The sequence below is a fragment of the Stegastes partitus genome, unplaced genomic scaffold (genome assembly GCF_000690725.1).
Source record: "Stegastes partitus isolate 25-593 unplaced genomic scaffold, Stegastes_partitus-1.0.2 Scaffold906, whole genome shotgun sequence".
Lineage (NCBI taxonomy): Eukaryota > Metazoa > Chordata > Actinopteri > Pomacentridae > Stegastes > Stegastes partitus.
In genome coordinates, this window is record NW_007578637.1 from 228,366 (window position 1) to 243,265 (window position 14,900).

A 14,900-nucleotide genomic window follows, 5' to 3' on the forward strand; every position below is an offset into this window, starting at 1 on the left:
ATGTGTGTTCAGAGCAGCACGAGTGAATGGATGGATGAAAGTTTAGACGTTACAAACCATCTTTCTAAATATTCACTTCCTCAAAGGTTCCTATATCAGGGCTCCAGACTAACTTTTCCACCAGTTTTCTTGGTTGGTTACACCAGCAAATGAGTTGGCTGCCCCAACCTGTAGGTAAACAGTAAAAAGGGCGTTTTAATGCCAGATTTAGCCGAGATGTGCTGCTTTCTATGAGTGGAATTTACTGCGAGCAGACCGCATTTGAAATGTCAATACCTCAGTGGATAATGTTTATATGGTCTGTTTTTACTAAGGTGAAAATGTAGAGCTCTCTTCCCTTGTTATCCATGTAGTGGTTGATTCAGTCATGCTGGTGAGAGAACTTACATCTCAATAGGTTATTAGATAGATAGATGGACAGATGGACAGATGGATAGATGGATAGATAGATGGATATATAGAACTTTATTGATTCCTTTGGTAGAACCTCAGGGAAATTGTTGTACTAGCAATGTTACTATTATTATGCAAAACAAAGGTGTAAAGATTTATTTTGTCCTTGTTCCAGAGAAAAGAAAATGTCTCGAACCAGTGCTCTGAAGGTCCTGGACCACGGGATGATTGGACCAGAGGGAGCAGATAACTGCCATAAGTTTGTGGACATCCTGGGCTTGAGAACCATCTTTCCTCTTTTCATGAAAACCCCCAAGAAGATGAAGAAAACTGGTGCTTCAGAGAAAGAGCATGAAGGTCAGTCACTGATTACAATGAGTTCATAACAACATGATTCCTCTGCAAAGGCTGCAGTCGTGACCTTGTGTTTAGTCGCGTGACCTGCTGGGCCAAGCAGGGGAAGGTGAGTCATTAACCTATACCAGCACCAGCAGGTCTGTCTGATAAAACATTTGAGATCAATGGATTCTTTTTTTTTAAAGTTATTTTTTTGGCCTTTGTGCCTTTATTCGATAGTGATAGTGAGAGAGAGACAGGAAAGTAGGGGAGAAGAATGGGGCAAGGACATGTGGGAAAGGGTCATGAGCAGGATTTGAACCCATGACCTCCACATTGGGACTGTAGCCCTGTACATGAGACGCCAGCTCAACTAGGTGAGCTATAGCGGCGCCCCACAATGGATTCTACAGACTCTGTGAAAACGATCTGTCCACATGCTCTGACAAACCTTGGTTCCGAACTAGTCCAAACACTGCAACCGCTGAACTCCATTGATCTTTGTCATAAATGCCGATTTAAGGTCTGTTGTTTTTCCCAAGTTTCTATCGCTGTCCGTCTTCACCAGGTAGTTTCCACTTTCCAGAGTTGTTCATTGACTTGTGGAGGTCCATGGGTCTCTTCCTGATATCTTGGCTGGTTTCTGTAGATGTTCCATGAAGCAGTGTGTTTGAGGTGTGCCTTAAAATACATCCACAGGTGTGCCTCCAGTTGACTCAAATGTTGTCAATCAGCCTATCAGAAGCTTCCAAAGTCGTGACATCATCACCTGGGCTTTCCCAAATAGTTTGACGGCATCTTAGTGGATGTAAACTATCACCCATAACTAATGAGCAAAATCTGGCATTACTGATGTTGTAGAGAATGACTGGAAATCTTCGTGTTATTTTTCTTACAACCTTCAGCTCTCATCATTTTTGTTATTTGTCAAATAAAAAAAATACTAATTAAAATGATTGTGCTAATCAAGATGCGTGCGTTTCCTACTCTGGTTTTCGGCAGCGTGCAGTCACAGCCGTTTCCCGCAGACACACTCGGTCCTAATCTGCTCGTGTATCACGCTTTGCTGCCTCTTCGGCCTGTCAGTTTACACTATCAATCCAATCTTGATTGATTTTCCTGCTTGTGCTCTCGAACCTCTCTTGTCTCTGAGTGAGAGATAGGAAATGCAAACAAGAACCAGAGATAGAGAGAAAGAGCAGAAGAGACACAGGTCCATGTCATACAGGACAGGAGAGGACAAGGAGAGGAGCTAGAAGAAGAAAAAGTATCGTCCATTTCTCTTTGTCTGATCTGCAAAAACGTTCCTCTCTCTCTGCCTGTAATCATCAAGTTCCATACATCCGGTGGGACGTCTCAGCTCAGCAGAGGAAAACCAGTTGTCTCCCATTGTGTCCCATCTCACCCAGGAACTGGATGAATGAACCTTTGACCCCATTAAGCAGCAGGAGGAATAGTCGGGAAGATAAACCAGCCGAGCAGGAAGACCCTTCACCCGTTGTGTGTCAAAGGCCTCGGCAAGGCACTCCAAGAAAACAGGCTTCAAACAGACATGTGAAGATCCACCCTGGAGGTTCTTCTCCACTGTGAGGTTTGCCAAGTGTGATCTGGATCTGTTTGTTCTGGAGACCCACAGTATGGGGATGTATGGAGGAGTTTTTGGAGAGGTAAACATCAGCAGCTGTGTCTGTTGACACCTCTTGTGCTGGTAGTCAAGATGTTTGCAGTGAATGTTATGAGCAGGTGTTTAGTGGTCTTCAGACCGACTAGCTGTATATGCAATGCCTATAAGACGTATTCCCCCCTTTTGTTGCTTTTACATGAAATCATGGTCAATAGAATTTGGCTTCTTTGACCATAAATTGCAAAAAAAAAACAAAACAGATTTTTACAAAATAATGTCAATTAATTAAAAATATATCATATATTCACCTCTTCCAGGTCAGTATTTAGTAGATGCACCTTCAGAGCACTGTGCCTGTGTGAATATGTCTCAATCAGGCTGAACATCTGGACACTGCAGTTCTTCTCAGGCTCTGTCAGGTTGCTTGGGGATCAGGTGGGAACAGCTCTTTTCAAGTCCAGCTGCAAATTCTTGATTGGATTGAAATCTGGGCTTTGACTGGGCTTCTCCAGAACATTCACCTTGTTGGCTTTGAACCATTTCTGTGGAGCTTTTAGCTGTGTGCTTGGGCTCGTTGTCTTGCCAGAATCTTCTCCCAAGTCGTAGTTCAGTCAGTTCGAGTCAGATTGTCCTCCAGGATTTGGTGATAGTTTCCAGCATTCACGTTCCCCTCTACCTTTACACGCCTTCCAGGGCCTGCTGCTGAGAAGCATCCTCTCGTCATGATGCTGCCTCCACCGTGCTTCATGGTGGAGATGGTGTGTTTGTGGTGATGGCCAAAAAGCTTAATTTATGTCTCATCAGACCCAAGAACCTTCTTCCATTTGACGTTAGAGTCTCCCACATGCCTTTGGGCAAATTCCAGAGATTTCATTTGAGCTTTTTTCAACAGGAGCTTTCTGTCTGCCACCCTCCCTCCCATACAGCTTCTACTGGTGAAGAACCCAGACAACAGTTTTTACATGTACAGTCTCCCATCTGAGCCACTGAAGCTGGTAAATCCTTCAGAGCGGTCGTAGATGTCTTGGTAGCCTCCCTCACCAGCTTTAGGCAGATTTAAACAAGTGCCAGACTCCTTCCATTTCTTAATGATGGATTTAACTGAACTCCATGGGATGTCCAGTGAGGAAGCCTTTTCGTAGCCATCTCCTGACTTATACTTCTCAGCGATCTTTTCTCTGGGTTACTTGGAGTGTTTCTCTGTCTTCATGTTGCACTTGTAGCAGGAACACTGGTGAATCAGAGACTGGACCTCCCAGACTCAGGTGTTTCAATCACCTGACACACATCAGCTGCACTCCGATGATTTGCACTTCACTAATTGTGACACTGCTGGCATTGACTAGCTGGACGTCTGTTGAATTCGGTCAGTCACGTTAAAGGGGGTGAATATTTATGCAGACACTTATTCACACTATATATTCTAAGTAACATTTGACAGTTTGATTGAGACATCCCAGTTAGCTAGACCTAAATAATGCAAAACTCTTAAACCGACGAGGTCATGCCTTCTGTTTTTTGTCTAAAGGTTTTCCAAAGCTGCTGTTTTAGACTGAGTCTCAGAACAGCACATTATGTTTTTACTAATTATTGGTAGTCAAATGCATGTATGAATCCCTCCAAGCAGGCAGTAACATTTATACAAATAGCTGCACTTTTATTACACAGGCATCTATGAACTACAACGAGCTTTGACTGGTTTAACATTCATGATCTCGTCGTTCGTCTGCTGTGATTTCTCGGTGTTATTCTTTGTGATGAGACCTGGAGCCTGTGTAGGATTTGGCATCGTGTCTCCACTGATCTGTCAAACAGCCATAGGTGTAATGAGACGCCTGTCACAACACGAGACACACTGAGTGAACCCTCCTTCTGTGTAGAGCTCCTAATTGAAAACGCCAGGAATCAAGTGACTCTCCTGAATAGCACAATAACGCTGTAGATTAATTAACTATCGTGCACTTCAAACAAAAGTAATTAGGAGGCACAAAGCTCTCTGTCATTCTATCTTCAGTCCTCTCTCTCTCTCACATTAACGCTGTTCTCAGTGCAAAGGTTGATCCCCGTGAACTCCGACATAGCCCAGATGACCAGGGGCTGCCCGGCCACAGAATGGCATAATTAAAAGAGACGTCGTAAGGAAACAACAAATTCCATTTTACTGCTCGTTCTCGTCACAGCGCCGCCGTCCGCCTTGTTTTAGGCTCTCAGTTTATTGGTGTGTGTACTCTGTCATTACCGGCGAAATGAGATTGTATGATGGAAATTGGTGGCGGCCGGTTGTTGCATTTAGACGGCTAATGATGAGAGCTAGCGTGAGAGGCAACAGAAGTAAACAACTAATTTACATGGTGAGGCGCAGTGGTAGTAGCTATGCCTCCGACTCGGTGTGTGTGTTGGAGAGAGAGTGCACAATCGAGAGACTGAGCGAGCGAACGCAGGTCTCCTTCGTGCTTGATATATAATTTGAAAGCCGTACAAACATCTTCCAGTGCTGCCAGTGCCCTTATTGTGACCCTTATTTTCTAATGAAAGCACTAAAACAGGTAATGAGTGATGCCGGCATTAGAAGCGCCGTCATATTGTGTGTCTCTGCAGCTCTGGTGGATATTAAAAGATGGAACAGCCTCTTTAGCAGAAGCCAGGATGCCCGTCTTAAAGCAAAACCCTCCTCCGGCTCCAAAAAAAAAGAAAACGATGGCGGTTTCATTACAGAGACAAAACATGGAATTTTATCAGCCCATTATTTCATCACTAGTATCTCTCTTCTAAAATTAACAAATGACAATTTTTTTGAAAGTGTGTGACTTCATGGCAGAATATGTGACACCAGATAAGTGACTTTAATAGAGAAACTTGGTTATCGGACTTTATTAATGATGAACGTCTCATATTTCAGTCAAAAGCAGAGACTTCATGCGGAGCTCTCATTTAATCCTTCTGCCTTCTGGCTCGGAGTGAGATCAGTAATATTTTAAATGATACAAGTCTGATTGGAATCTGTGTTGTCAGAGTCATGCTGTGTAATCCCATTATCATCCTATTATTAGTGCGTTTCAGAGGGAGAGATTTGCTGTTAGGTCCTTGTGTAAAGATGCATCTAATTAACATCTTCTTCACGTTTGCCGGGGACTGATCGCGTTCCGTCCTGTAAACTTTAATGAAATGCGCTGTGATATATTTAGATGTATGACAGATTTTATTCAGAGGACTTGATATTCTTTTTTACAACATTAAGAAGAAATGCAGCACTCGTTAGTCGGAGGAGAGGGTTTAGAACTCCAACCAGCCGTTTGTAATGTACAGCAAGTTTTTTGAAGTGGGTTGTTGCTCAAGTTGGAGCAAGTTTGCTATGTACTCGATAATCCGACCCTTAACAATCCTAAACCTTGCAATCCGACAGGTTTTTAGGAAAAACGAACAGAAACCATAAAAACAGCCTTAACATAGCGACAGCCTTGGATTCTGACTCATTTAATGTCACCAATCAGGATGACGGCGTATTATCTGACTGAACAATCCCACAGATTGGCTACGTTCACACTGCAGGACTTGATGCTCAATGAGGATTTCTTTGTGACTTCCTTCACGTTTCCAGTTCAATGCGACTTGTATGTGATCTGCTGTGTGAACTTCATACGAGCCAAAAGTGTCCCGCATGCGCAGAAGAGGACACGACGACGTCACACGCAGCGAGCGTGCTCAGTGTTTATGGAAGTAAACATGGATGGTAACGGTGGAGCGTATCTGCCACTCCCCCGCCGCCACCAATGGAGGAAACAGAAGTGTGAGCGCTAACTAAACTAGCATCAGCAGCCAAGTACTGCCTGTGTGTTCTGGACACTTCCAGGACTGTGCTGAATATTCAGATATTCATTATTAATTGGGCCTGAATATCCAGAGAGTAGAAAATGCTAGTGGGATCAGACATTAAGCTGTTTACTACCTGTAGGCGCCGCTGGCTGTTTCAGTGCTGCAGGAACTAACCCCATAGAAGCCCTTTCAAGCCCGTTTTTAGGGTTAAAAGAAAAAGTACCTCTTCAGGAGTAGGTACTTTGCCGTTGCTGGGGCTCGATGCTGATTTTGTGCATGATCTTAGAAGTGGAGTAACGACAGTACCTATAATTTGTCTTTGATGTGATGTGGAGGCTGCAACATGGTTATGTAACCTCATGATTATAGTGGCTCCTACGCTGGCAGTGAAACAGAAGGCTAAAAGGGCTAATTACAGGGCTGCTCCTGTCGTGATTAGGCTCCCACTTTGGTCCCAGAACCCCAGCTCAAGTGTAACCCCGGCGTTGTGATTTCTTTTGGCCATAACATTTCTGCTCCCGAGTGTCAAGTCTCAGGTTCATTTTGTGTATTCTGTATATTGTAAAACACAATTCTATCATAAGAGGTGTGGATGTTGAGCTACAATGGAGCTCAGAGGCAGAATCCAGTGCTGCTTCTTCAGACAGTGACTCTAGACTTTATAACCTTTTACATCATGTGGTGCAGAGCAGCTGATTGTTCTCCCCAGGGCACACTTAGTCCAGACTCCATCTGTCAGTGGAGTACCACCTATCTGTTCCTCCCTCGTTCAAAACTACTCTCAATCAATAAATGAACCCAGGCCCCTCGGGGTTATTTGCATGTTAACTTAGTGCTCTGGAACTCCTGGTGCACAGACGAGGCAAACAGTGAATAATTAATGAAGCATTTCGATATATGCCGTATAGGGAGAGTTGTCTGAGACCAGTGAAGTTGTTGAAGGTGACGGGAGGATTCCATGCGTTGCTTTGTGGAGATGCCTCCACGATCAGCAGCGTGTTGTTTCTGATGATTATACAGCACGGCCGAGTCAGTTCACAGCTAATGGAAGTTTGTGGAGTTGTCTTTTCTTACACAGTGTTTGCTGTCGGTCTGTGCTGGAAATTTTGTGTTTCTTTTAAAAAATAAAACTCTATGGAGGATTCTAAAATCAGTGAACTCAGAGGGTTTTATTTGCTTAAATCATTTACACCCTCTCAGGGCTGCAAGGTGGATCAGTGGTTAGCATCGTCGCCTTGCAGCAAGAAGGTCGCTGGTTCACGTCCCGGTGGGGGCACCGGGGATCTTTCTTCGTGGACTCTCCATGTTCTCCCCGTGTAGCGTGGGTTCTCTCCGGGTTCTCCGGCTTCCTCCCACAGTCCAGAAACATGCTGAGGTTAATTGGTGATTGTAAATTGTCCGTAGGTGTGAATGTGAGTGTGCTTGGTTGTCTGTCTCTAAGTGTAGCCCTGTGATAGACTGGTTACCTGTCCAGGTGAACCTGCCTTCACCCTGAGTCAGCTGGGATAGACTCCAGCCCCCCATGACCCTGGTGAGGATTAAGGTGTAGATGATGGATGGATGGATGGATTCTCCCTCCCAGAGGAAGCCATGTTCATATGATTGTTCTATGTCGTCATCGCCACCATGTAGCTATGGAGGTAACAACAAAATTACGAACTGGAGTTTATGTGACACATTAAATGTATGGATTTGACTCTAACACTATTGGTCATGATGGAGTCGCTCTGCTCTTGCTGGTGACCTTTTTCTTCAAGTTATTTTTTTGGCCTTTTTGCCTTTATTAGATAGGACCGTCAAGAGAGAGACAGGACAGTGGGGGAGAAGAATGAGGGAAGGGTTACAGCAAAGGGCCATGAGCGGGACTCGAACCCATGGCCGCTGCATCGGGGGCTATAGCCCCTGTACATGGGTCGCCAGCTCAACCAGGTGAGCTAAAGTGACGGCCCGGTGACCTTTTCCTTAACATGGTGATCCAAGGGGAAGTTGGTAGTGGCTTTGTGCAACAAACTAGTCTTGCTTGTGCACATTTGGAAGGTGTTATTGGTTATTACGGTTTGTTTGTGGCTATTTAAGAGATTTTGTATGAGATTTGTATGCAATTGTTCAACTTTCAAGTCTAAAGCAAAACATGTAAATGAAGTATCGATCGCACACCTCTTTAAAGACAGACGAGGAAGCTGCTTCACTCAGCCTTGCCCTCTATCTGGTACCCACGGTGTAAGCCTGGTTCCGGCCCTTCGTAAATCTCAGAGGAGCAGTCTCTGTTTAGTTTTAAACTCTTTGGAGAGAGCGTTCTACAGCCGGCGATCAATAGCCTCCCCGGCAGGGTGCGGAGGTGGCAACATCAATTACCACTGGGATCAAGTTGATAAAGCGGTGTCCTTTTGGAAATGGCAGCTAGCCTCCTTGTCGCTGTGTACAGGAAATAAGGTTGTCTGCATTAAAATAAGGCGTCTGTGGGCTGAGCTGATGTGCAGCTATAGGTTCATGTCATACCTGTTGTACCAGTCAACCGTTAAAACTGTGAAGTCCATCGACAGTTTCAGCTGCTCCTCTGACACACCATCATATATATGTTCAGAGAAATGTTGAGGGCATTTTACTGCAGCACACGATGAAGTTAATACCTTATTAATCTGACTTTTCCTGTTCTATGTTCATGGTGTTGGTTTGTGCATGTTTGTGCACGTGAGTCCCTCCCTTTGAAACCGTCCCTGTATTTAAAACCAGACTGAGAGAGATCCACCACATGGCACGGAGGAAGTGGAAGTCCAGTGTTCAGCCAGTGCCCTCAAAATCCAAAGAATATAAAAACAAAGCTTTATATTTATCCTATTTACCTAAATAATATTCGCTTGTTCAATTTGTACAGAACAAAGTGTATCACAAGGTTATTACGGTTCATACTGAGGGGAGCATGAAGCTCTGCACCAGTTTTCACGGCCACCCATCAAATTGTATTAAAAACTAATTGTGCTTCTAGAGGAAAAGTTCTTACGCTTCATCCTCTGGGGGCCATGAAGCTTCATGTAGATTATTTTGTACAAAGAACCGAGGTGCGTATTGCCTTCCATAGAGGCCTTTAAATTTACCAGATAGCATCAAAGAAAGAATAAGCAATGAATGGTTGTTCTCACTATTTGGTTAATTTGAAGGTGTTAAGAAGACTTTCAACTGGGTAAATGATTTCATGATTAACTTCCTGCTTGTAAAAGGCCACCTTAAAGTGTATGCTGGACAAAGGCATGTCAGATAGGGCTGCAGCCAACCGTTTATATGATCCCAACTCCTGCATTTGTGGTCTAAGCAATCATTTCAAACAGACACATGACGCTCTGGATGGACTCGTATAAATGTGGCATTTGCTGACGCTGTCCCCCAAAATGTCACTGTCACCAAGACCTTCAGGAAGCCGGCATCGACAGCATCATCAACTCTCAGTGTTGTGATGCTGCTTATTTATTCATAGGAGTGTAGACAGGTGTAGCAGTGATCAGCATTTGTCCATTTAGTCCAGCTTTAGTAGATTATAATTTCTACTGAAGCTTTTTTTCTGAAGCAGCGTGACTCGAGCCTGTCTTGTTTTGTGTCTCGGTGCATTTCCAGGCCGTCCTCTGCGTATAGCGTTAATGCTGATGGCTGTGGTGTCAGAGCCGGTGTTAGCCGGTGTCACAGCCGTCGGTCTTCTCAGCCACCCTATCTAGTGGGTAAAGACGTTTGCAGGGTCAAAGGGGATTGAACAAAGGGAACCGACGGCAAACACGACCCCCTTTTCAAAAAGCGGAAATGGGATTGATTCCTGCACTCTTGTTGCTTAGCAACTGGAAAGCCTTGTTGAGATGGAATATTGACCTCTTGTTGATAAAGTCCAATTACATTTTTTCCCTTCACACTGTATATCCAGATATTCTGCTCCCCGTGTGACTATATTTCATTCAATATATAGAAACATGATACGGTTATGGTCACACGCTGCTGCGGCCTGTGACTGAGAAGGTCTTGAATGAAATAAGACGTTTCTCGTAGCATTGTTGCTAATTTTGTCAATTGAAATGTTTTAGGACCTCCCACTAACTACACGGCCCCGGAGCTGCCACAGGAACCACCAGAGATGTAATCCAACCGCAGCCAAACGTCCTGCACGTGTTCCAGCAGGCCCTGAAATGAAAATTGATTTCTACATTTCATTAACATTTTCTCCTCCTCTTTTTTTCTGTGCGCTCTCTGTTAGAGCGTCCACGCTTAACTGGATGGGCGCCGTAATTGCAAATTATCAGGTGCTAATCGATTAGTTCTGTCTGTGGCTGTGAATGAGCTTTGCAGTGAGCAGTTTTTATGAGTTTGAAGCTCCTTTAACATAACTCAGAGGAACGCAGCTGGCTCATAGGTTAATTTAAGCTCAATAATCTTATCACTGTGACCTCTTTGATGTTCCATACTTTACAGTTTCATACCTGCTGCATGTCTTTGTGAGAGGGTTGCGGTTATATTTTTGACAGGAGACAAACCTAAACTTGAGGGAAACTTCTGGGATGTTTGCTTGGAGATAAAAAGAGGACATTTTTTTTGCTTTACTGTTTTTCCAGAGCACGTCTGCTCCATCATCGCCTCCATGCTGAGAAACCTCAAGTCCCAGCAGAGAAGCAGACTCCTCAACAAGTTCACAGAGAACGACTGCGAGAAGGTTGGTTTTCATTGTCTTCCTCCTGTTTTCTTTCCCTTCTTCACAGTTGTTTTGACAGCTGAAGTGTCCGTGTTTCTTCATCGTCCATATGCTGTGTTTGCAGGTTGTTTGCAGTCCCTTGAATAGCGAACACGTCTTTGTGTTTTCTAAATTTAAATGAAAACATAGCGCCTCAGTCGTCTTCTTACTGCAGGGTCCTACACAAGACATTTTTGGATGAGTGTTTTTGATGAGTTTTTAGCTCTTCTGTGGCCCATGCTCAGCTCATCTGGTTGTTCCTTGGGTTCAGAGGGTTAAATAGTAATTCTGTTTTAGTTTTTTTGTGTTTAGGCTCCAGCCACCAGCATGGGGAGGTCACATGCATTTTCTCCTCGACTTTATGGTTCGACTGTGACGATCAAATGGATGATAAAGACGATCAAAATATGTCGAGAAATCCTGAATTTCAGTTGTTTGTTGTTCGAAGTTGTGGCTGTTTGTGCTGTCCTTGGTTTCTTTGTCGACTTACGTAACGATGCTAGTCACCTTTATATAAGCTGGCTTTATGTCACGTTAGAAGACATCTGACTGAACCAATCACCAGATTTTGTCTGTTTTTCAGATCTCTGAGTGCACACGGCCACTTAAATGCATCCAGGTTCACATTTAGGTCCCTCTGTACCTGTTTACTGTCTGCCAGTGCTACAAAACCGGAGAAAATAATCCTAGCTGCAGTTCTAAAGTGCAAAAATGTCTGATATCCAGTCTGCTGCTCGAGGCCACTTTGATAGGACACAACAAACCGGCTGTCGTGCAAAACAAACAGGAAGTGATTTGTTGCTGCGGAGCCATCCCAGAATTTCATTTCTATCATCCATCTTCTGCACCTCGTTGTTCATTTTAGCGTTTACACAGGGCTTCTTTGGCCATATCTTAATACAGCAAATTAGATTCTTAGAAATAGTATAAACAATCTCTCTGTTCTCTTTATACACCTTCTGTAGCCAGAAGAGTATATAAGGAGCAGACCATCAGTATCTATTATTAATTCACTATTACCAAACCAGTAGGGTTGTTGTGTGTTTATCCCAGATCATATTTTCGTATAAATCCCATTTGGTTCCGTCTCTGCTCGCTGCGCTCTCCTTTCCATTCATGTTTTCCTTATTTTCACTTTGTTTGCTGCACCTCTCACTGTCTCTCCGCCTGCCTCCGTCTCGTTCTCTCTCCAGGTTGATCGACTGATGGAGCTGCATTTTAAGTACCTGGAGGCTGTTCAACAGGCTGACAAGAGGATCGAAGGAGAGAAACATGTGAGCGCCTCTGCTTTTCCTTCCCTCGATTCCTCCCTTCCTCCCCTCAGTGTGTCCCCTCTGTCCTCCTGTCTGCCTCTGATAGACTTGTTGGATTCACTCAAAAAGGTTTGCTTTGTTGATCACAAATAAAGAACAATCGAGGAGTTGTGTCTCATGAAGACATGATTAGACGTCGCCGTGTCAGACGGTTGGTTTGAGGGTATAAAGCCAACGTGGCCAGCAGCAGCTTGTTCAGTTTGTAGACAGAAAAAGTGATGATATGTCACGTTAACCTAATGAAAGCTTACTGCTGAGATTAGCTCCTAGCGTATGAATAAAGACCCTGAACAATAACAGTATTTCTACAATGTTCATAGGCTGCAAGGCACATAATCAGGTAAATAAGCTGTCGACATCACAGCTGAGTGGTTTTCCTTTTGTTGACCGTCTCAAAACACCGATGCAGACTTTCGTATGTTACAGACCTGAGGAAAAAAATCCTGTCAACTCACAGGGTTCTGGATCATTCCTCTTCTTCAGAGGCTGTTTCCAGTTTAAACACATGTGGCTGAATTATTCCAATATTACACCTTACCTTTGTTTAGGATAGTCTACCAGTCGTAGGTGAGCTGGTGGAGAAAGAGGTGGGGACTTCTTTTCTTTTTTATGGTAGACTGTATTTGGCGCTTACTTCCTCAAGCGAGGGAGTTTAAGTATCTCAGGGTCTTGTTCACGAGTGATGGGAAAACAGAGGTGGACCAGCGGCTCGGTGCGGGTGCTGTACCGGACCGTCGTGGTGAAGAGAGAGCTGAGCCACAAGGCGAAGCTCTTGATTTACCAGTGCATCTACGTCCCAACCCTCACCTATGATCACGAGCTTTGGGTTGTGACCGAAAGAACGAGATCGAGGATACAAGTGGCTGAAATGAGCTTGGGTGGCTGGGCTCAGCCTTAGAGATAGGGAGAGGAGCTCGGATGTCCGGAGTAGAGCCGCTGCTCCTGGGTTAGGGTTGGGGTCGAGAGGATCCAGTTGAGGTGGTTTGAATATCTGATTGGGATGCATCCGGAGAGGCTTCCTCTGGAGGTCTTCCGAACACGTCCACCTGGGAGGAGACACCGGGGAAGACCCAGAACCTGCTGGAGGGATTATATCTCTCGGCTGGTCTGGGAACGCCTCGGGATCCCCCAGGAAGAGCTGGAAAACATCACTGGGGGGAGGGAAGTCTGGAATGACCTGCTCCGCCTGCTGCCCCTCTGATCCGACCCCGGATAAGTGGAAGAGGATGGATGGATGGATGGATGGATGGACTTTATTTAGTCCATTTTATGCCTTTTGTTTGTCAGAAAACAGATATAAAATGTGAGGAGCGAGCAGAAAGTAAGATGCAGCACATGACCAGAGGAGTCACTGAGTTGCTGCTCAGGGATACTTGCGCCCATGTTGAACGTCCACCAACCACTCGGCTATCAGGTCACGCTTCTCTGTTTATTTATTATGACAGGTACTTTTAGGACTTCCTGTTCGAGGTAAAAATATGGGGTAAGAGAATGGAAATTTATAATCCATTGCAGCTAACTGATGCGCTCACACTGATCAGGAAACTGTGGTACAAATGTGCAAAATTTGTGTAACACTGAGGGTTTTTTTTAAAAAATAACACTGAGGGTTTTTTTTAAAAAACCTCAAATCAACCGGGTAAGGAAAAACAAAGAAAGACGATAACCATCCCTTAGAATCGACCGCAGTCAGGAAAAATGTGAACTTCAGGACAACATCTTCACACATCCGTGGTTTTGTTACTGCTCGTTAGATTAAAAACTAACAAACAGACATTGACATTGCGTTATAGATGTCAGATATAAAGCGCTGTCCCTGGTATAAAGGCTTGGGTTTGTGATGGAGACGCCGTGTCTGTTTGGGAGATAAAATGTGCAGTTCCACACAGCGTCACATCTAAAGCCATACGGGAAGGGACCTGAAACACCGTCACAATCTCGCTGATAATAATACGATAGTTTACAGAGGAATGGAAAGTTTGATGGCTGTGTATTGAGATGTCTGTGTGTGTGTGTGTTGAGCTGTGGGCGAGACAAACCGATGGAGGCATACAGATAGAAGATAAGTTACCAGGCAGGGGATGATGGCGTGAACGGAGAGACAAAGAGTGTCCTGTCCTTAAAAACAAAAGTAGAAAAAAGCCTTGTAGACATACTGTGAATGCAAGAAGAGGAGTTAAAGGATGGGTAAATGTGGGGGAGAAAAAGGAAGCGAGAACGAGTTTGAGTGAAAGAGGGAACGGCGAGGGGCAGGGAGGTGTGGGTGGAGACAGATAAGTGTGAGATTCCTATCTTAAGATGACAGAAGATTAATTTCTCAGACAGACATCATGGAAGGATTGCCAGAAAAGGCCAGACAGTTTGACATTTTCTCTCCCTCCTCCTCCTCCTCCTCTTCTTCTCTCCCCGTCTCCCTCAGTCACTCTCTTCCTCCAGGATGGTAAAAGCATGACTTTGTGATAACCTGGTGATAAGAAACCTTTAGAGCTATACTGTGAGACCCGTGAGGCGAGAAGTGATAAAATACCTATTTGTGGCATAGCAACAATATTCTCTTCATTACACTCTGAAAAAAGGAACCTTTGAAAAGAATGAGCCCCAATATCTTTTTAGCTTCATGCTGTTCCATACAGAGGAGCTCAGTGTGGCACCTAAAGACATCGTAGTGCATCTCTAAAGGTGGAATAGTGTAAAACATTTCGTAGTTTATTCAAAA

At 44.4% G+C, this 14,900-nt stretch overlaps 1 protein-coding gene across 1 annotated transcript in view; it reads left to right on the forward strand.

The window, feature by feature from the left end:
* Positions 1-14,900, forward strand: part of ctnnbl1 (catenin, beta like 1) — a 61,982-nt gene that overhangs the window by 28,128 nt on the left and 18,954 nt on the right. The window contains exons 11-13 of the mRNA XM_008293723.1: positions 569-750; positions 10,756-10,853; positions 12,065-12,145. Of these exons, the coding sequence (XP_008291945.1) occupies positions 569-750; positions 10,756-10,853; positions 12,065-12,145 (361 nt within the window). The remainder of the gene's footprint in view (positions 1-568; positions 751-10,755; positions 10,854-12,064; positions 12,146-14,900) is intronic.